Raw genomic sequence first — 22869 nt, forward strand, 5'->3', positions numbered from 1 at the left:
GAGCTATCCAAATAGAAAATCTAAAATATATGCAAACTCATGAGTAAAAAAAAAAAAGCACATGCAGACGTTTTTATTTTACATATTTTGTTTTCACTGGTTTTTGGTCTTTTAATGTGGACCTTACCCTCCTACTTTTCTCAGACCATGATGCTCTAAATTCAGACTAAAAATCTTCCGCAAATGGACTTTAGAAACTCTTCTCAACTATGGGCTGACATTACACTAGACCCAATTAATTTGGGCCTAACGAGCCGAAGTTTAAAAAGAATGAAAAAAAGGAAAGCACCCTCAAGAATTATAATTCAGACAAAAAACCGAAAAAAGAAAACAGAGTAAGAAATAGTAAAGAACGCTTTCACGTCCGAAAAAAAAAAAAGGAACGCTTTTATGCTCTCTGTTGTTTTTGCTTTTCTTCTCTCAAATGTTTTTCAGTGAAGACGTCAACAAGGAAAAAAATTCCCTACAGAAAACCATAAAAATTGGATTGAGGAATTTTAGTTCTTCGGAAGGATTAGGGTTTTTTTTTTCCTCAGGTGGGAACAATGTCGATTGCAGGGCAACTGAACGTGAACGAATCCCATTCTTGGGGATCCAGAAGTGTGGATTGCTTCGAGAAGTTGGAGCAAATTGGCGAGGGCACATACGGGTTAGTTTCACTTTCATTCCTTTTAATCTTTCGGCAATCAGAATCTTTTTTTTTTAAAAAAAAAAGGAATAAAAATTCCCCCTTTTTTTTGGAGTGTGTATGAAATTTGTGGATTCAGTGGTAATTACTTGCACCACTTTACCAAGAACTCTTGAGTTTTGGGTCGCCGATGCTTCCCTGGAGAATCGTGGCACTTTCCTCTATCGAGAGGACGATGGTATTTGACACGAGATTGAGCTGCCGGAGCCATAATTCTTCAAGTGCTTAGAGTAGTGTTTGTGTGCTAGTATGCTGATTATTTATCTGTGTTACCATTATTGGAATGTTAATGTGTAGTACTAAAGCTTAGTTGTAACTTTTCAGTAATTGTTGTTAGGCATTTTGTATAAGCATAATTGTAATTGGTTTGATTGATTTTTGTAAGTTTTAAAGTTTTTAAATCATGATTTGTATGAAAAGGCTCTTTTTCTTTTCCCTTTCCGAAATTTGTTATTGAGATAGTTGAAATGTGTAACATTTCTACTTTCAGATGAAGATTATTTACTTGTTAACTTACCATAAAATCCGTTGCTAATATTATCATAAGGTAATTGATCTTTGCTTCCATATATTATACTTGCAGTCAAGTTTACATGGCTAAAGAGATCAAAACTGGTGAAATTGATGCTCTGAAGAAAATTCGAATGGACAATGAGAGAGAAGGGGTATTTCTATATTTAATTTGTTGTTTATTATGTTATAGGTGCATAACATTCTATATTGGTACTTCCTTTCACTTGTGACTTACTAGCTTTGTATCTTCTCTAACAAACTCATACATGCAATTCTGTATTATGAATTTATCGTCTGACTTGTATTGTAAATTTTGCCATGGCAGTTTCCTATAACTGCTATACGAGAAATCAAAATTCTTAAGAAACTACACCATGAAAATGTGATCAAGCTAAAAGAAATTGTCACTTCTCCAGGTACTGTTTTAAAGAACTATTCACTCGAGTAAAGATTGTTTTGTTTTGATCTAACATTGTCTGTTTCTTCTTTCAGGCCCTGAGAAAGATGAACAAGGGAGGCCAGGCAAGGTATTCACTCTCATGTCATGTTATTAGCCAATTACTTTATTTACAACCATAAAGTTGCGCATAATCTGCTATATAGTTTTGTTTGTAAGAATATATTTATCAACTTCTTTTGGATATCCTTAGTTTATCTATTTAGTAAATTAATTCATCTGCTATTCATATTTGTTTTGGCCTTTTGGGGGCTACAGATGGTAACAAATATAAAGGGGGCGTCTATATGGTCTTCGAATACATGGACCATGATTTGACTGGTCTTGCTGACTGTCCTGGGATGAGATTCACAGTTCCCCAAATTAAGGTATTGCTGTTAATACGAGTGTTACTTTATACTGTTAAAATTGTTTATTTCATGTTTCCTGAGTTACTTTTCCTTCTGAAGTGTTACATGAGACAGCTGTTGACGGGGCTTCATTATTGTCATGTAAATCAAGTACTTCATCGAGATATTAAAGGTCTGTGTGTGGCCAAAGTTTCGTCTTTAGATCTAGTTGAATATGTCATATCCCATTTGATGTATTATGTTCTGTTGCAGGCTCAAATCTCCTTATGGACAATGAAGGAAATCTGAAGCTTGCAGATTTCGGACTGGCATGGTCATTTTCTAATGATCACAATGCAAATCTTACAAACCGTGTCATTACATTATGGTACAAGTAAATGTTGTGACCTGTCAATGTTTTCATGAGAGTTCAGTGGGGAAGAGGGGGTTGGACTCTTGAGATTGACTGGTACGTATATGGATTTTGTCATTGTAAATTTAGAACCTGAGTTGCTGCTAGGGACAACAAAGTATGGGCCAGCTGTAGATATGTGGTCTGTTGGGTGCTTTTTTGCCGAACTTCTTCATGGGAAGCCTATCTTTCCTGGAAAAGATGAGATTAGCGATATTCTGTGTATGATATATGAGTGGATTAGAGGGGCATTGGATCACTAATGTGAAATTGTTACAGGGAAGATATGATCTTATATTGTATATCTTCACGGCAACAATTTCTTTGTATAGCTTAGATGTAATGTATGTTTCCTTTGTAATTATTGCAGCCTGAACAACTAAATAAAATATTTGAGCTGTGTGGAGCACCGGATGAGGTGAACTGGCCTGGGGTTTCCAAGACTCCTTGGTATAATCAATTTAAACCAACAAGGCCAATGAAAAGACGTTTGAGGGAAGTTTTCAGACAGTAAGTAGATAACACGAGTTTCACTGATGAGTATATACTTATTATTTTTTGAGTTGTGATCTGGTAGTGTATAATGTTTGCTCATGTTAGTCTAACTATTTCTTTTCTTTTAATTAATTAGCTATAATTTTTTTGACTTGAGATTCAGAAATTAAAATCATGTTTTATGTTTAGGACAATATTATGGTGAAATTGAAGCTAAGATTGTGTCATTCACATAACAAACATCTTTTGAGTTGTTAATGTTTCCTTTAACTTCTTTTCAAAATCTTTATTTTTGTTGTTTGTCTGTTGTTGCATCCAGTAAGCTTATATCTACTTTCAATTTATTTTTTTAGAAACATTTAGGAGGATGAGAAGAAACAACTAAGCTTTCCATGCATTATTTGCAAGGTGCTGCCGTTTTCAAAATCTTTCCTACATGTACCTATTGATTTTTAATTAAGTACCCCCTTACATTGATCATTCATTGCCAACAATGTTTCTTTTCCTGGCATTTTTCTTTTGTTCAATGAAAAATTCAGAATCAATTCAAGAATAAGGAAGTTTATTAGAGTGCACAAAGTGAGTTAAATAAACACTTTTATGAGAAAATTGTCACTTTATATAAGATTAAATTTTTTCTCTTAATATCTTGGTGTAATTTTTTTTCCGTAATGATTTGATCTTGTGAATTGTGAGTATTCTTCTATTGATTCTTTAAAATTTTTACATCATACTTTGTCTCACTTTTTTTATTTGTTTATTTTTATTCTTCCCTCCTATTTTTGCATTTCTCTTAAATTTCATTTTTTATTTTTACCAAATTCTCTTTGGTATAAGCTTTTACTACTATTAGCAGCATTTGGATTCTCAAAACAGTTTTTGGTTCAGTATGATTCTCAAAAGTTAATGTTGTACTAGAGTTTGTTGTAAATACTCTTCAACTCTGGTTTCACCAATTTCTTTCTCTCATATCAATTTGTTTATTTGATAATTTATTGGATAAATCTTACTCTTATATGATTTTTTTCGTTTAGCTGGAGTTGTGAATTTGTGGAGGAGACTTTGTGTCCTAGATGCACAATAGATTTACTGGCACTATTCTAAAAGGTATGGTCCTTTTTACCTATTCTCTTTGGATACTACATTATTGATTGTGTCCTCTTATTTATTGTTTCCTAATTTCCTTGCACATATCTCAGAATTTTCAATTATGTTTAAATAATGAGTCTTTGTTTATGGTCATTGTTTTGGCTCTGATAACCTCAACTATTTTTTGTGACAGCCATTATGTCATGCTTATAATTCTACTGTTAATAACCATCTTTTTGCCTTGTGGGTTAAATCTTTTGTTTATTGCTAATATAATCAAAGTTACTAAAGTTTATTATGATGTCAAAAGATAATTTGAGCCTCTCATTATATAGGTGTTAAACGATTGATTCAAAGTTGCCAGAGAACTTTATTAGTATTTCAATCAGCATATTAATCTGTTTTTGGAAATTGAATATTATTTTAGACACTTCTAAATTTTTAGATAGTTATTTTTTTTTTACTGGTGAAGACATTGATGATTGCCTATGTTATCAAGCTCTGAATAGTTTAAAAATATGCTTCTTTAAAGATCAATTTTATAAGCTGATCAAATATGCAGATTTTTTTCGATTTCTTTTGGTTTCATGATAAAGGGAAGAAAAAATACACGAAATTTTGATTTGGGATTATTCTTTTGTACCATAACTTTATTTTTATCACAGATGTGGTGATGTATAATTTTGTATTGTAACCAATATTTTGGAAAACATCTCTTTTTTGTGATAAATAATCTATTTCAGGGATCACTACTATGCAAAAAGAAAAAGTGTATAAATACATCTATTATAACATGAACTGTTGGAAGATTGTTTCTACTTTTTTGGTTTGTCTTATACTTTGAAGTTCAAGTCATGTATTTATATTTATTTAGCTATCTTTTTATATCTAGAAATGGGATATAGATGTGTTCTTTAATCTTATTAAAGAGCTTGGGACAACGGCATTAAAAATCTGTTGAGAAGGTGAAAATTTTGACCATTTCGAAAAGAAATTTTTTGTATTTCCATATGGTTTTTCTCACTATAGGCAGAATTTTTTGTTTCCAAAGGCTATTAAATTTTGATTCTTTATGTATTACTTATTTCTATTCATTTGAAGTTTACTAATCATATTTTGGATTTTGTTACTGTTCTGAATAATTGGTGTTTAATTAATTTTCTACATCTTATTTGATCCTTACTTTTGTTTAACATGTGATCCGTGATTGAGTTGTTGAACATTTTAAGGGGGTGGTTTATTGGTAGCCACCGAAAGAAGCCATTGAATAAGGTGCACAAACTTGTGTGGAACCTTCTATTAATTGCTATAATGATTATGATGGTCTTCCTGAACTTCAAGCAGCATTAATGCAAAAGGTAAACAACAACGTTTTAGACTCAATCTTCTTTTTACAACATATAAATGTGTGTTAATTTATGTGTGATATCCATGTATTGAGTTATTCTTCTTCTTTTTCTAGGATTTCTTTGATTTTGTTTCAAATAAATATGAATTCAACTTTTTTTAATAGTGACTTGTTAGTAAAAAAATTTGAAATCTTTTTTTAAGTGTTAATTTTTTATTGATATAACTGCGTATTTGTGTAATTTAAAAATATATTTTTAGATTAAAAATCTCGGATTAGATATAGGCTGCTAGGAGGTGTAACCTATATACTATTTTGATGATAATTTTTTGGCCTTCCATTATTTTTTTACCGTTGTTTTAATTCCTTTTAAAGAAACTACATAACAATGCATATCTAATTATTTTCTTATTCTTTTTATTTTTGTTTTTGTTTTCTTTATTTCTTAATTTATTTTTTTTAATAATCTTAAGTGAATAATTGTTTATAATGTGCTAATGAGGATTAAAAAGAGAATAGTTGAGAAATCAGTCTCTACTAGGATAATAAGATTCTAAATAAATTGTCTATATCTACTTTTTCTAAAAGAGATCACCTTGGCATATTTTTCATTGGGAATATACTCTATCTTGCATTAAATATAAAAAATATGTTGTACGCTTATTAAAATTATAATATTTAAACTAATACTAGATGTACTCATTGTATGCACTTTCTTTTCCTTCCTTTTGGTCTTCTATCTCTCTTTCTTCCTTTCTGTTTCTCTTTTCTTCTGCTATCTTGAGAATTGTAATTTTTTCTTATCTTCATATTCTGTCCCTGTTATCTTATGTGGAATTTTTGCTATATCTCTCTGAGGTGACACTATTAGGTTATGGTTTAAAGGGAGCTGTTTTGATTTACGTGCTATTTTTCACCCCCTCTTTGCTATATTTCTCTCCTGCCATTAGGTTAGGGGGTATAGGGTTCCAACTTCTAAGTCTGTCCTACTGATTCTTTGATCGGATAGTGGTATTCTTTGATCGGATAGTGGTGGCCATAAAGATCTTGGATTAGATATGGGACGTTAATAGGGTAACCTATAAATTATTTTGATGATAATTTAAAACAATTTTTTAGCCTTCCATGATTTTGTAACTGTTGTTTCAATTCCTTTTAAAGAAATTAAGTAACAATTCATACCTAATTATTTTCTTATTCTTTGTAGTTTTGTTTTATTTTTATTTTCTTTATATATATATATATATATATTTTTTTTTTTACTAATCTTAAGTGAATAATTGTTTATAATGTGCTAATGAGGATAAGAAGAGAATAGTTGACAAATCAGTCTCTGCTAGGGTAATAATATTCTAAATAAATTGTCTATATCTACTTTTTCTAGAAGAGATCACCTTGACATATTTTTCATTGGGAATATGCTCTATCTTGTATTAAATATTATAATTTTAATAGGCGTACATCATATTTCTAATATTTAATACAAGATAGAGCATATTCCCAATGAAAAATATGTCAAGGTGATCTCTTCTAGAAAAAGTAGATATAGACAATTTATTTAGAATATTATTACCCTAGTAGAGACTGATTTGTCAACTATTCTCTTCTTATCCTCATTAGCACATTATAAACAATTATTAACTTAAGATTAGTAAAATATATATATATATATATATAAAGAAAATAAAAATAAAACAAAACTACAAAGAATAAGAAAATAATTAGGTATGAATTGTTACTTAATTTCTTTAAAAGGAATTGAAACAACAGTTACAAAATCATGGAAGGCTAAAAAATTGTTTTAAATTATCATCAAAATAATTTATAGGTTACCCCTATTAACGTCCCATATCTAATCCAAGATCTTTATGGCCACCACTATCCGATCAAAGAATACCACTATCCGATCAAAGAATCAGTAGGACAGACTCGGAAGTTGGAATCCTATACCCTAACCTAATGGCAGGAGAGAAATATAGCAAAGAGGGGTGAAAAATAGCACGTAAATCAAAACAGCTCCTTTTAAACCATAACCTAATAGTGTCACCTCAGAGAGATATAGCAAAAATTCCACATAAGATAACAGAGACAGAATATGAAGATAAGAAAAAATTACAATTCTCAAGAAAGCAGAAGAAGAGCAAACAAAAAAAGAGAAGAGAAACATAAAGGAAGAAAGAGAGATAGAAGACCAAAAGGAAGGAAAAGAAAGTGCATACAATGAGTACATCTAGTATTAGTTTAAATATTATAATTTTAATAAGCGTACAACATATTTTTTATATTTAATCCAAGATAGAGTATATTCCCAATGAAAAATATGTCAAGGTGATCTCTTTTAGAAAAAGTAGATATAGACAATTTATTTAGAATCTTATTATCCCAGTAGAGACTGATTTCTCAACTATTCTCTTTTTAATCCTCATTAGCACATTATAAACAATTATTCACTTAAAATTATTAAAAAAAATAAATTAAGAAATAAAGAAAACAAAAACAAATATAAAAAGAATAAGAAAATAATTTGATATGCATTGTTATGTAGTTTCTTTAAAAGGAATTGAAACAACGGTAAAAAAAATAATGGAAGGCCAAAAAATTATCATCAAAATAGTATATAGGTTACTCCTCCTAACAGCCTATATCTAATCCGAAATTTTTAATCTAAAAATATATTTTTAAATTACACAAATACAGGTTACACCTCCTAACAGCCTATATCTAATCCGAAATTTTTAATCTAAAAATATATTTTTAAATTACACAAATACGCAGTTATATCAATAAAAAATTAACACTTAAAAAAAGATTTCAAATTTTTTTACTAATAGGTCACTATTAAAAAAAGTTGAATTCATATTTATTTGAAACAAAATCAAAGAAATCCTAAAAAGAGAAGAAGAATAACTCAATACATGGATATCACACATAAATTAACACACATTTATATGTTGTAAAAAGAAGATTGAGTCTAAAACGTTGTTGCTTACCTTTTGCATTAATGCTGCTTGAAGTTCAGGAAGACCATCATAATCATTATAGCAATTAATAGAAGGTTCCACACAAGTTTGTGCACCTTATTCAATGGCTTCTTTCGGTGGCTACCAATAAACCACCCCCTTAAAATGTTCAACAACTCAATCACGGATCACATGTTAAACAAAAGTAAGGATCAAATAAGATGTAGAAAATTAATTAAACACCAATTATTCAGAACAGTAACAAAATCCAAAATATGATTAGTAAACTTCAAATGAATAGAAATAAGTAATACATAAAGAATCAAAATTTAATAGCCTTTGGAAACAAAAAATTCTGCCTATAGTGAGAAAAACCATATAGAAATACAAAAAATTTCTTTTCGAAATGGTCAAAATTTTCACCTTCTCAACAGATTTTTAATGCCGTTGTCCCAAGCTCTTTAATAAGATTAAAGAACACATCTATATCCCATTTCTAGATATAAAAAGATAGCTAAATAAATATAAATACATGACTTGAACTTCAAAGTATAAGACAAACCAAAAAAGTAGAAACAACCAACAGTTCATGTTATAATAGATGTATTTATACACTTTTTCTTTTTGCATAGTAGTGATCCCTGAAATAGATTATTTATCACAAAAAAGAGATGTTTTCCAAAATATTGGTTACAATACAAAATTATACATCACCACATCTGTGATAAAAATAAAGTTATGGTACAAAAGAAGAATCCCAAATCAAAATTTCGTGTATTTTTTCTTCCCTTTATCATGAAACCAAAAGAAATCGAAAAAAATCTGCATATTTGATCAGCTTATAAAATTGATCTTTAAAGAAGCATATTTTTAAACTATTCAGAGCTTGATAACATAGGCAATCATCAATGTCTTCACCAGTAAAAAAAAATAACTATCTAAAAATTTAGAAGTGTCTAAAATAATATTCAATTTCCAAAAACAGATTAATATGCTGATTGAAATACTAATAAAGTTCTCTGGCAACTTTGAATCAATCGTTTAACACCTATATAATGAGAGGCTCAAATTATCTTTTGACATCATAATAAACTTTAGTAACTTTGATTATATTAGCAATAAACAAAAGATTTAACCCACAAGGCAAAAGATGGTTATTAACAGTAGAATTATAAGCATGACATAATGGCTGTCACAAAAAATAGTTGAGGTTATCAGAGCCAAAACAATGACCATAAACAAAGACTCATTATTTAAACATAATTGAAAATTCTGTGATATGTGCAAGGAAATTAGGAAACATGCCAGTAAATCTATTATGCATCTAGGACACAAATTCACAACTCCAGCTAAACGAAAAAAATCATATAAGAGCAAGATTTATCCAATAAATTATCAAATAAACAAATTGATATGAGAGAAAGAAATTGGTGAAACCAGAGTTGAAGAGTATTTACAACAAACTCTAGTACAACATTAACTTTTGAGAATCATACTGAACCAAAAACTGTTTTGAGAATCCAAATGCTGCTAATAGTAGTAAAAGCTTATACCAAAGAGAATTTGGTAAAAATAAAAAATGAAATTTAAGAGAAATGTAAAAATAGGAGGGGAGAATAAAAATAAACAAATAAAAAAAGTGAGACAAAGTATGATGTAAAAATTTTAAAGAATCAATAGAAGAATACTCACAATTCACAAGATCAAATCATTACGAAAAAAAAAAATTACACCAAGATATTAAGAGAAAAAATTTAATCTTATATAAAGTGACAATTTTCTCATAAAAGTGTTTATTTAACTCACTTTGTGCACTCTAATAAACTTCCTTATTCTTGAATTGATTCTGAATTTTTCATTGAACAAAAGAAAAATGTCAGGAAAAGAAACATTGTTGGCAATGAATGATCAATGTAAGGGGGTACTTAATTAAAAATCAATAGGTACATGTAGGAAAGATTTTGAAAACGGCAGCACCTTGCAAATAATGCATGGAAAGCTTAGTTGTTTCTTCTCATCCTCCTAAATGTTTCTAAAAAAATAAATTGAAAGTAGATATAAGCTTACTGGATGCAACAATAGACAAACAACAAAAATAAAGATTTTGAAAAAAGTTAAAGGAAACATTAACAACTCAAAAGATGTTTGTTATGTGAATGACACAATCTTAGCTTCAATTTCACCATAATATTGTCCTAAACATAAAACATGATTTTAATTTCTGAATCTCAAGTCAAAAAAACTATAGCTAATTAATTAAAAGAAAAGAAATAGTTAGACTAACATGAGCAAACATTATACACTACCAGATCACAACTCAAAAAATAATAAGAGTTAGAAAAATAAGAAAAGTAGAACGGCAACATTTTACCTCACTCCACTAATAAGCCTCTTTAGCAGTACCATAAACCTACATGGGAAGTCGGGGCTCCAATTAATTTCGCTGTTGCAAGAAAATGTCTCTGAAAACCAAGAACAACTGCTGGATCTTGGACTCGGAGAGCTGAATCTCCTGTCGGGGTGTTCCATCCTTAGAGAGCGAGACCAAGAGCAGCACTTTGGGATCAGTGTAATCGGACCCCAATATAAAAGAACAAAAGAAATAGAAAACAATTAGTTCATGTATATTTACTCAAAGCACATCGAGTAAAATATTAAGAAAACACAAAGGATCAATAAGCATAACCATATGCCAAAAGAATTGCAACTAAAATAATAGTATATCCATATAGATTTAAAAGAAGATGGAAAGGAACCTATAAAACAAATTAATGGTAACAATGACAGTAACCAAAAATTACACGCTCAACACGTCACAGATGGAAAAACACTCAACCTAACCCAAAGATTCTCATCAAGTCAGTTCAGATTTAAAAAATATTATTTCTTCTCTTTTTTTCAAACGAAGCAACAAGGCATTTTTAAGATAAAATCCTTAAGCAAAGCAAAGCTAAAGTCATTTATCCACAACATAATGATACAGATCTGTCATGACATCAATTTTTTCTTTCTTAGGTTACGATAACGACACAGATTTGAATAGATCACATAAACAGCTAAAATCAAGACCTCTGACAAACCCCATTATTAGAATTCGAAAGGGAGATACCGAACAATGTCTCCAAAATAATAAGAGTTATTGAATATCAGTGAATAATTTATTGGAAATATAAGTTCAAGAGAAGTCATGTGAAAATTCAAATCAATATTTTAAAACATGTTGAAAACACATTGAAAAATATAACAGTGAAGTCACTCTCAAAATTAAAAGAATATAAAATCACAAATAGGAAAAAATAAAATCAATAAGACAATAACCCATCAATAAAATGCCAGTTTAAAAAGGACAGGAAAAAGACCGAAACAAAAAGGGTTGCAAGAACGAAAGCAGTACAGTTAGGGATTGCGAGAGGTTAGAGTTCCACAAACCTAAATGGAAAGTTGGAGGTACAATCAATTTCGCTGTTACAATAAAACATCTCTGATAACCGAGAAGAACTGCTGGATCTTGGACTCTGAGAGGTGAACCTCCCTGTCGGGATACCCACAAACTCAGTCAATAATTTATTGAAAATATAAGCTGTAGAGAAGTTATACGAAAATTAAAATCAAGAATTTAAAACACAATGAGAATACATTGAAAAATATGATAGTAAATATCTCTCTCAATTTGGATGTTGCAAAAAAGTGTACCTGGAACATAATCATATATTAAAAATGATTGCAACGAAAATAACACTAAATTCACATAGATTTAGAACACAAAGAAAAGCCACCCATAAATCAAATGGATAATAACAGTGACACGAACCCAAAATTACACTGTTAACACGTCACAGACAACAAAACAGTAAATTTAATCCAAAATTTCTCGTCAAATCAGTTCGGAATTCAAGAACATTAATCTTCGTTTTTTTAACGCAACCAGCAATATATTTTTATTTTTTAGAAAAAAATCCTTAAGCAAAGCAAAGCTAAAGTCAATTATACACAAGGTAATGACATAGATCTATCATGACATCAATTTCCTTTATCTCACGTTATGATAATGATACACATGAACTAAGAGATCACACAGACAGTTAAAATCCAAGACTTTTACCAAACTCCATGATCAACAATCAAAACGTAGATACCGACACATGTGAAAGTAAACTTTCAAAATTTACCAACATCTCAAGAAAAAATAACTTAACCTTCTGCAGATTTTCTGGACCCATAATTGCGATGCAGCCTCAGATCAGAATCCACCAGGGTGTGCAATTGATCTCTTATAAATCATCATATACCAACAGATCACAGTATAAATAACAGTGCATTAATATTTATTTGAAATATTATCAAAGAAATCCTAAAAAACACGATAATGATCCATCCGGTATCTAACCTGAGGGGTAGTGCCCGACAGAAAACGGGGATGGAACTCCGTAACCTTCGACTTTGGTAGGGGTGTGCAAAAAAACTGATTTCACTTAATTGAAACTGAACTGAAACCATAGTTTGTATGAAAAATCAGTTTATTAAAAACCAGTTTTTATGGTTCAGTTTAGTTTTAAACCAAATTAAAACTGGTTTTATTTAAATTCCAAAATTAATTTTACATACTCTTTTTTTCTCTTTCTCCATTCATTCTCTCTCTCTCTCTCTCTCTCTCCTCTTTCTCCCCCTTCTCCCCCTTCTCTCCCTTCTCTCTCTCTCTCTCCATCTCCCTTCCCATCACTCTCTCTCTTTCCTTTCCCCCTCTCCCTCTTCCTCTCCCTTCCTTCTCCTCTCTCTTCCTCTCTCTCTCCTCTCCCTCCTCTCTTTCTCCCCATCCCCTCTTTCTTCTCTCTCTCTCTTTCTCTCACCCCTTTCCTCTTTCTCCCTCTCCCTCCTTTTCCTCTCTCTCTCCCCCCTCTCCCTCTCCTTCCCCCTTCCTTCTTCTCTCTCCTCCCCCCTCTCTCTCTCTCTCTCCCTTTTTTTCTCTCTCTCCTCTCCCTCCTCTCTCTCTCTCCCTCTCCCTCTCCTTTTTCTTTCTCTCTCTTCTTCTCCTCTTTCTCCCCCTTCTCTCTCTCTCTCTCTCTCTCTCTCTCTCTCTCCTCTCCTTCTCTCTCTTTTTCATCTCTCTCCCTTCTCTCTCTCTCTCTCGCTCTCTCTCTCCCTTCCTTCCCCTCTCTCTCCTCTCCCTCCTCTCTCTCCTCTTTCCTCTCTCTCTCTCTCCCCCCTCTCCTTCCATTTCCCCTCTCTCCCCTCCTATCTCTTTCTCTCTCTCCCCCCTCACCCTCTCCTTCTCCTTCCCCCTTCCTTCTTCTCTCTCTCTCTCTCTCTCTCTCTCTCTCTCTCTCCTTTCCCTCCTCTCTCGCTCTCCTCCTCCCCTCTTTCTTCATCTCTCTCTCTCTCTCCCCTCTTTCTCCCCCTCTTCTCTCTCTCTCTCTCCCTCCCTTCCCCCTTCTCTCTCTCTTCCTCTTTTTCCTCTTTCCCCTTTTGTTTCTCTCCTCTCCGTCCTCTCTCCCCCTCCCCTTTCTCTTCCTCTTTCTCTTTCTCTCATTTTTTCTTTCTCTCTCCTATTCCTCTCTCTCTCCTTTCCTTTTTTCTCTCTCCTTTTCTCTCGCTCTCCTTCCTTTCTTTCTCTCTCCTTTTCTCTCTCTTTCTTCTCCTTTCTCTCTCTCCTTATTCTCTTTCTCTCCTTTCTTTCTCTCTTTTCTCTTTCTCTCTCAGCATTTTCTCACTCTATATCCCTCTTCTCTTTCTCCCCCTCTTTTCTCCAAAATAAGAGAGAAAAGGAGAGAGAGATAGAAGAGAAAAAAAGAGAGGTGGAGGAAAGATAGGAAAAGAGGAGTGAGAGAAGGAGGAGGAGGAGAGAGAGAAAGAGAGAGAGGGAGAGAAATTGAGAGACAGAGAGGAGAGAGGGAGAAAGAGAAAGAAAGGGGAGAGAGAGGGAGAGAGAGACACAGAGAGGGATAGGGAGAGAGAGAGAGAAATGAGTGAAAGGGATAGAGATGGAGATGGAGAAAAGGGAGAGAGAAAGAAAGGGGAGGGGAAGAAAGAGGGGCAGTGGGAGAGAGAGAGAGAAAGGAGGGGGAGAGATGGAGATAAAGAGAGAGAGGGAGAGAGAGAGAAAAGGAAAAGGCAGAGAGAGAGGAAGACAAAGAGAGGGAGGGGGAGAAAGAAGGAGAGCGAGAGAGAAGAGGAAAAGAGAGGAGAGAGAGAGAGGGGGAGCAAAGAAGAGAAAGAGAGGAAGAGGGGAATGAGAGAAAGGGAGAGAGAGAGAGAGGGGACGGAGAGAGAGAAGGAGAGAGGACGGAGAGAGAGAGAGAGAATGAGAGAAAGGGATAGAGAGGGAAAAAGGGAGGGAAAAAGAGAGAGGGAGAGAGAAGAGAGAGAGGAAGACAAAGAGAGGGGAGGGGAGAAAGAGGGAAAGGGGGAGAGAGAGGGAAAAGGAAAATAGAGAGGAGGGAGAGAGATAAAGGAGGGGGAGAGAGGGAGAGAAGAAGAGAGAGAAAAAAAGAGAAATGAGAGAGAGGGAGGGAAGAAGAGAGAGAGAGCGGAAGAGGGAAAGGAGAGAGAGAGAGGAAGAGAGAGAGAGAGAGGGGGAGTGTGAAAACTAGTTTTAGCCTATAAACCAGTTTAAACTGGTTTTTTTAATTAAAACCACTTTTATTTTTATAAACTAGTTTAAACTGGTGCACTGTATTATAAACTAGTTTAGAACCAGTTTCATGTGACAAAGCAGTTTGGTTCAGTTTCTAAACCATTTAAAATGGTTTAGTGCAGTTTCAGTTCAATTCATAGAAAAACTGAACCATGCACATCCCTAGTTGTTATTAGGGAAAGGATATGATGAAGAAGAAGAAAAGGAAGAAGGGTGGAAAAAAGAGGTACGCACAGAAGCTTGAAGTACCCTAAACATGGCTGGAAGTTTGATTATTTCTTTGGTGGGACGCCATTTACGGATTTAGTGTCCAAAGATAAATAGGTAAAAGTGTCCAAAGATAAATAGGTAAAAGAAAGAGTAAAAATTTATCTTTTTGAGTGTTTTTGCCCAAAACTCAATTTTAGATTTGACGATGAAAAAGATGTGAATATAATTGTTTAAATAATAATTGTTGTGTTCTTATCTTCTTCTCTTTTGTCCTCACTTCTCTTTTTCTTATTTTCTTTTTTTCTTTTCCTTATAATTAGAAAGATATATGAAATACTTAATTAAGGTGATTGAATATTTAAATATATATTATTATAAAAAAAATTATTGCTTGTTTTTCTTGCTACTAGATGTATATACACCACTGTTCATTAATAAGGAGGTATATATATGTTTGGGATTGAAGTTCTCTCTTCTTCCATTTTTTAATTTATATTTATCTTTCTTAATATTAATGCACATATTTGTTTTTCTCAAATTAAAATAGTTTTGGCTTCCTTATTTATATTTACTAATAAATGGTTAAAAGTGAATATATATATATATATATATATATATATATATATATATATATATTGTAATAATAAAATTATATAAGGTAGTCATGTTATATGGAAAGGGAGTCTTTTTTTTTTGTTTATTTGTTTGTGGTGTCTGAAATATTTATTTGTCAAGTTGGGACTTTAAAGAATGCCATAAAGAAAATGAATATGAAAAAGTGAAGTAATAATCTAAATAAACAAATTGAATATATAAAATAGGAGATACGGATTGATAGAATTTTCAACTTATTTTCACTTTAGCCAAAAAAAATCAAGTTAATTAAGTAGGATCAACATGATACGATTGGGTCAACGTTATAGATACAGTACAGAGATGACTAAATAATAGCACGGACTAAAATCCAATTAAGTTTCTAAACTTAAATTGAAACATTTGACTAACTCGCAGCTGTTAGATGTGCTGCAACTTCGTCCTTCAATAAAGCAGATTCCCATACCAAAGTTATCTTCTCTAGGACGGCAAGCACCAGACGAGAACCTCTGAATCCTGTCAACAGTATTCATGCTCGGCAACTTGTCAAGACCAAGCGGTTCCTCCAAGCTCGACATGGTGAAGTGGATGAACTGAAGGAAATTGGCAAAAGATGTGTTAGTGCAAGCAAGGATATCTAATAACATTATAAGTATATGCAAAATTTCATCTACAAATTATGTGTCTACTTATCCTCATACAAGATATACAGTTCTGATTTAACATTCTCCTTTGCAATCAGTTAAATTTTTTAGTTAAAATCATTGCCCCTATATATCATATACAAAGTAATGAAATAACTTGTAATGCAAATTAAAACTCCGCGAGCGGAAACAGAAACATTATGAGCTGTAATTAAACTCAAAGGCAAGAAAATCACTTTCAACTCACTTTCATACTTAGTAATGACCAAAAAATTGTGGTGTGGAATGTAAATGAATCACATTCTTCCACTCACAACTTCCCCAAATTTGTGTTGTACTAAGCATATATAAAAGTGAATTCTTCATTCCCCATTTTATAAGATCAATATCAATAAAATTTCAACAAATAAACAGCATTGTCTGCTAAATTATCATGCTTTATTAGGGGGATTTTCAAAATTGCATGTGATCACAATTGACTCCAACTGTGGTAGCAATACCAAGTTAGCAACCAACAAAAACTTTTATTCTTTTTATTGAAAAAAAAAAACGCAAATCTCACAGTTAGAGGTTGAAACATAAGCTCAAATCAGAAGTAATTAATTCAACATATAAAAGAAATTTAGGGAAACAGTCATAATCAACGAAACCACCAAAAAAAAAAAAAAGAAAGGAGGGAAAAAACGAACTTGGTATGTGATATTTATGTGGCATGTTTTCTACCCTAACAATAGAAAAGAAACATAATATAAATATAATATTTGGTTCATTTATTTATTTTTCTCTTAAGTATGTGATATTTATGTGGCATGTTTTCACTCAATTTCCGTAACCAATAGATGGCCCTTTTTTTATTGGTCAGTGATTGGTAAGAGTTCTTCTCAACCACCAACTTAACCAAAATAAGACATATAAGGCCTAACAAGACAAGCCAATTGTTCAAATTATTATTATTATTATTATTATTATTATTATTATTATTTGGGAAGAATTTATTTGCTTAATTGTGGCGGATAACACTTATTTCTATCTCTTTTACGTGTGTGTTTGTTTTTCTTTTTTTCTTTTGTCGTGAGTTGTATATAAATTTTTTGAGTTTAAGTAGGGAGTTAATTCTTTATAGTTAATATTAGTGATTTTTTCAAATTATTTTTATTCTAAATTTTAAATCTTAAATTCTAATCTTAACTCTAAATCTTTCAAAAAATAAGGCTTAAAAAATAATTTCATAATAAAAAATTCATTAATATTGACTAATTAAAAATTAATTTTTTTATATTTAGTCAAAATAGTTATTAACATAGATATATAAACGTAAATTAAATAGTTTATAAACTTTTCTAGTTTTGTTTAAACATATTCCACCCCTTGAGTAACAATTAATTAACAAAACCCTTTTTTTGATGGTAAGAACAAAATTATGATTAGGGATGTTCAAATTTAAACGGAACAAATTAAATTGTTCATTCAATTTAATTCAAATTGAAAATCGATTAAAACTGCACTAATTTGAATTTGATTGGATTTTATTTTTTACAAACCGTAGGATCGGATTAGATTTCAGATCTATTTTTCATAATCAATCTAATCCATTCCAAACTGCACAGTGTGCTATAATATTATTATTTTATTATTATATTTACAATTATACCTATAACATATTCATTTGTTATACATTTTTATATTATTCATGTATTATTATTATTTAATAAATATTTTATGTTCAAAATGTTATTTATTTATTTATTTTAATTAACCAATAATTTTATTTATATTGTTATGTTATCGTTGGTTTTTTAAGATATTGTTGAGATTTGTTATATCATTATTGATTATTTAAAATTTGATGTTGAGATTTTGTTATATGTATTTAATTTTTTTTACAAAACCGCAAATCCAATCCGCTTGAAATTGGATCAGATCGAATCGAATCAGATTTTTTTTTTAATTTATCCGATCTAAACCGCACCACAAATAAAATTAGTATTCAAATCAGATAAATTTTTTACTCAAAATCGATCTAAACCACACCACAAACACCCTAATTATGATTCATTTAAAATTTTAAATGGGTCAATTAGTCAATCTTGATTTTTGATGCATGGATCAATAAGCCACGACACATGTATTCTAGGTTAAAGTAATACCATATTTTAGCAATAAATTGCACTATAACACACATTTAGTTTTCCTAATCATAATAATTTAATGGCATAAATTCTACGAAGCACAAACACTGACACAAAAATAGAACACGATACGATATGAAATATATCGATATACAAATTTTAAAATCTTATAAAATACTGAAATATATATATATATATATATAATAAAAATCATATGAAATTTTTTTTATATTATTAAATCAATATTGTATGTCTATTTCAGGAAGGTAGCATGAGCCTATCACACAAACCTTTGTGCTTTCAATGTAGACATTTTTCTTGACGTATAGTTATAGCTACCTTAATTGATATAAGTAGTGAAGTTTAAGAAACATTGGGGTGTCATGATCATAGCAAATAAATAATAATTAAGTCAAATAACAATACTGCTCTTCTAATTTCTTACAATGAAAATGAAGGTTAATATCTTTTTTTTATGCATTTAATATAGGAAAAGTTCAGAAAACTTGTCAAAACTAAAATAGTTAATTGAAATAATGAATAAATATTTACTTCTTAGACAATAGAAATGGTTGAATTGATTGCACTCAACGGAGACAATTGCAACAATGATTGATTGGGTTTGCTTGAAACAGAATAAAAGTAATTTAGTGTGACATCTTCATAATGTTATTAAATACATTTATGAACTGAACATGACGTGAAACTAATTTTTCTAGAAATATCTGTCATATTTAACCTTAAAAAAAAATTCCAATTACTATCTTTGGTATAAAATAAAATAAAATAATTCAAAACAACAGTCAACAAAAGTTATGCCATGTAATAGGGAAATCAATTTAAGCAAATTCTTTATTATCTATAAGCAAGTTTGGTGGCGAATTTTCCGAATTTACTTTTTTATAGTAAATTTTAAATATTTAAAAATTATTTATTTTTATATTTTTAAATTAAATATTAATATTTATTTTTTTAATAAATTAGGCAACTATCTACCGTCAACATAACAAGCACCATAAATTTAAATGGGCAATCAATCTTTTTTAATAGAAAAAGATACCCCATGACACCCAGTTATGTTTTTCTTTTTAAATAAAAAATTCATTATATGTATTATTTTGATTATTTTAGTATATAAAATATTATAAAGCTTGTTAAAAGAGACTTGTAACTTTTCTGTTTAAATTTTTTTCCAATGAAAAACTCAAAATACATAGTTGTTTTAAGAAATGGATAAAATAAAAAATGCTATTCATAGTTTAAAATAATTATTATATTATAATTATCAATCATGTTGTGTATAATTAAAAAAAAAAGTCACTATGTCAGGACGGACCTAGAGGGGGCGAGTAGTGGCCTCGGTCCCCCAAAATTTTAAAAAACTATACTTATATATAAGATATGTGTTTTTAAAAAATAAAAAAATCTATTATCTATTATATATCTCTAATTTTAAGGCCAAAATGTGCTACATGTCACTCTCTCATTACAATTGAAATCAAATTTTTTCCTCCAAAATCAAAGAACTCTCCTCTCATCTTTTTTCCTTTTTCTATCTCTCTCATTTCTTCACTCACTCTATCTCTCTTATATATCATTATCAATGACTAATTACAAATTTGACAATCAAAATATACAACATAACATTCTCTTATTGTATTTAAATTAAATTAAAATTAAAATTAAAATACTAAAATTGAAATATAGCTATATTATATATTATATTTAGATATCTATTATATCTATTATCTATTATCTATTATTCTATTATATATTTCTAATTTTAAGGCCAAAATGTGCCACATGTCACTCTCTCATTACAATTAAAATCAAATATTTTCCTCCAAAATTAAAGAACTCTCTCATCTTCTCTCTTCTTTTCTCTATATATCTCTCATTTCTTCACTCACTCTATCTCTCTTATATATCATTATCAATGACTAATTACAAATTCGACAATCAAAATATACAACATAATATTCTCTAATTGTATTTAAATTAAATTAAATTATAATTAAAATTAAAATACTAAAATTGAAATATAGTTATATTATATATTATATTTATATATTACTAACTAATTTAATAACTAAAATGTGTCACATGACACTCTCTTATTAAAATTTAGAGAAAATATTTTTCTCTAAAAATAGTAAACATCCTTCTTATATTTTCTTATCTATCCCTTTCTTTTTTTTTCTATTTCTCTTTATCCTTCTCACTCTATATATAATTTATAATTCATATTTTATATTAGTAATTTGACAAATCAAAATGTGTCACCAGATATTTTCATTATGAATAAAATAAAAAATTTTCTTAACTTCCAAAATTAATAAACTCCCTCTCTCATTCTTCTTCTTTATCTTTCTCTCTCATTTCTCTCATTCTTTATTTTTCTCTACCTTTATGTTTTATAAAAAATAAAATTAACAATATAATATAATTTAAATAAAAAATATTATTATATACATATTTTATTTAATTTTAATTTTTTACTGCTTATCTTTTTAATATATATTTTTACTTTTTTTTTAAATATTTATTACATATAATTTTAAAAAATACTAATGTTGTGATTAAAAGTTAAAATTAAGATTCAATTGTTTTAAAAAAATAAGTTAATTTTATAACTATCAATATAAATTTTTTTATGTTAATATCTAATTATATTTTTAAATAGCAAGCATAAATTAATTATTTCTATTTGTGCAACAAACTTAATTTTTAATCAAATATAAAAATAACACGTTAAATTCTTTCAAATTTTAGATAACGAATATTAAAATTAAGTAAAAAAATTAAACTCTTTCATTTGAAAATAATAACTAAAAAACTTATTATTTAATTTTGTTTAAGACTTTGGTCTTCTTAGCCGATGGGGACTTTTGTCCCTTACGACTGTAACACCCTCACTATCAGTAGTCACGCTTCCGGCTGCGCCGCTCTGATAGCAAGAAGTATTACGACTACTTTACATACTAAATACTAAAATAGGAGCCTGTGACTCGACACTGTATCGCTGATTTCTTTGAAAACTAGAAATAAATATTTTATCTTAAGAACAATACAAGCAGGCATAGATTCATATACAAAACTCCTTACATAATAACTCAATATATTACATATTTAAAACATACAATTCCTATCCCTCTTACAAACTTGTAATAACAAAGACGAGGGGAGAAAATAATCTAATGAATACAACAACATATAAGACAAACGCAGTGTAACTCTTCATAACGCTTCTTCCGGTTCCTGAAAAGGTAAAGCTGTAGGGGGTGAGAACCTAACCACACGGTCTCACCACGCAGTTTCAAAGTTGTCATAAGAAGATATTTAATAAGAAAACTGTTTTCAAACTCAGTGATTATCATCGCCTTATGAATCTTTTAAAAACCAGTAGGTAATCGTTCAAGACTTTTTCAAAGAAACAATGTTTAATCTAATTGAAATCCGAAACCTTTCTTTTCTTATAAGAAAATCTCAATCAAAAACCAACCACGCAATCAAACAACACAATCATTAATGCAGCACCAAAGTTCATTCTCAAATGTAGCACGCCAGGACAAACACAGGCAAGACAGACAAGGAAAGCACAAGTAGGTAGCAATTACAGCAAATAGTTCAAGTAGCAGTTAAGAACAGTTTAGCAATTAGGCAAACCAAAACAAGTTCAAACCCAAGCAAAGCATACAAATGAATATGATGCATGCCTGTCCTATGGCTGATGAGGCTCATCTGTCGGTTATCCAGCCAACCCGACAAGTCTGAATTGTCCTTAGACTGTCCCCCGACGTGCATCCCCAAGAGTCTATGCATAGCTTTTTCTCAAATAATCAATATTGCTCAATGGGGGTAACATTCCTGGGAATTTATATAGTGCCCGGTCACACTTACGTCGTAGGGTCAACAGAGTATCGAGTTCTCAACCTGGTACACGTGGTGGCAAGCCATGGTACTTAATCCAGGGAACCTCGTATCTCAGATATTTCAAATTCATAAGTCAAATGAACAATTCAAAGATCGTATCTCAACATTCTCAACTTCATAATCATTCATTAATCCAAATCTCATTTCCAAATTCATTCAAAAGCCATATTTCAAAGAAATTCTCATCATCTTTCTTTTCATTCCGTTCACTAACAATTCTCAATCCAAAACATGACTTTTCCTTTGATAAATGAAGTAATCTTAAATTATATAATGCTTACAATTAAACCTTGTAAAATAACTACTTCAAATGAAACTTCTAATTTTATAAAATTTCGGCAGCATCTCTAAAACTCGGATTCTGCCACCCTTTTCGGGTCCCATCTAAACATTTCTCAAACCTTTTCTCATCCATTTCCAAATCTCATTCATTTTTC

The 22869-nt window shown here is 30.4% G+C and overlaps 1 protein-coding gene and 1 long non-coding RNA gene across 2 annotated transcripts; one reads left to right on the forward strand and one right to left on the reverse strand.

Moving 5' to 3' along the window:
• The first annotated feature begins 378 nt into the window (after positions 1 to 378).
• LOC107609312 (cyclin-dependent kinase C-2-like) lies at positions 379 to 12892 on the forward strand. The gene is made up of 11 exons (XM_088493978.1): positions 379 to 649; positions 1272 to 1353; positions 1527 to 1617; positions 1694 to 1723; positions 1917 to 2026; positions 2108 to 2180; positions 2261 to 2381; positions 2488 to 2603; positions 2768 to 2909; positions 3929 to 4001; positions 12497 to 12892. The coding sequence occupies exons 1-10, from the start codon at positions 546 to 548 to the stop codon at positions 3996 to 3998; spliced, it is 939 nt and encodes a 312-aa protein (XP_088350104.1). The 5' UTR covers positions 379 to 545; the 3' UTR covers positions 3999 to 4001; positions 12497 to 12892.
• LOC148550214 (uncharacterized) lies at positions 1663 to 12607 on the reverse strand. The gene is made up of 4 exons (XR_015892307.1): positions 12488 to 12607; positions 11721 to 11823; positions 10663 to 10847; positions 1663 to 2591 (listed from the first exon to the last, which is right to left on the reverse strand). It is a non-coding gene; the product is annotated as an uncharacterized LOC148550214 (long non-coding RNA).
• Positions 12893 to 22869: the final 9977 nt, after the last annotated feature.

Source organism: Arachis ipaensis, chromosome B7, assembly GCF_059453495.1.
Source record: "Arachis ipaensis isolate K30076 ecotype BB chromosome B7, ASM5945349v1, whole genome shotgun sequence".
Classification (NCBI taxonomy): domain Eukaryota; kingdom Viridiplantae; phylum Streptophyta; class Magnoliopsida; order Fabales; family Fabaceae; genus Arachis; species Arachis ipaensis.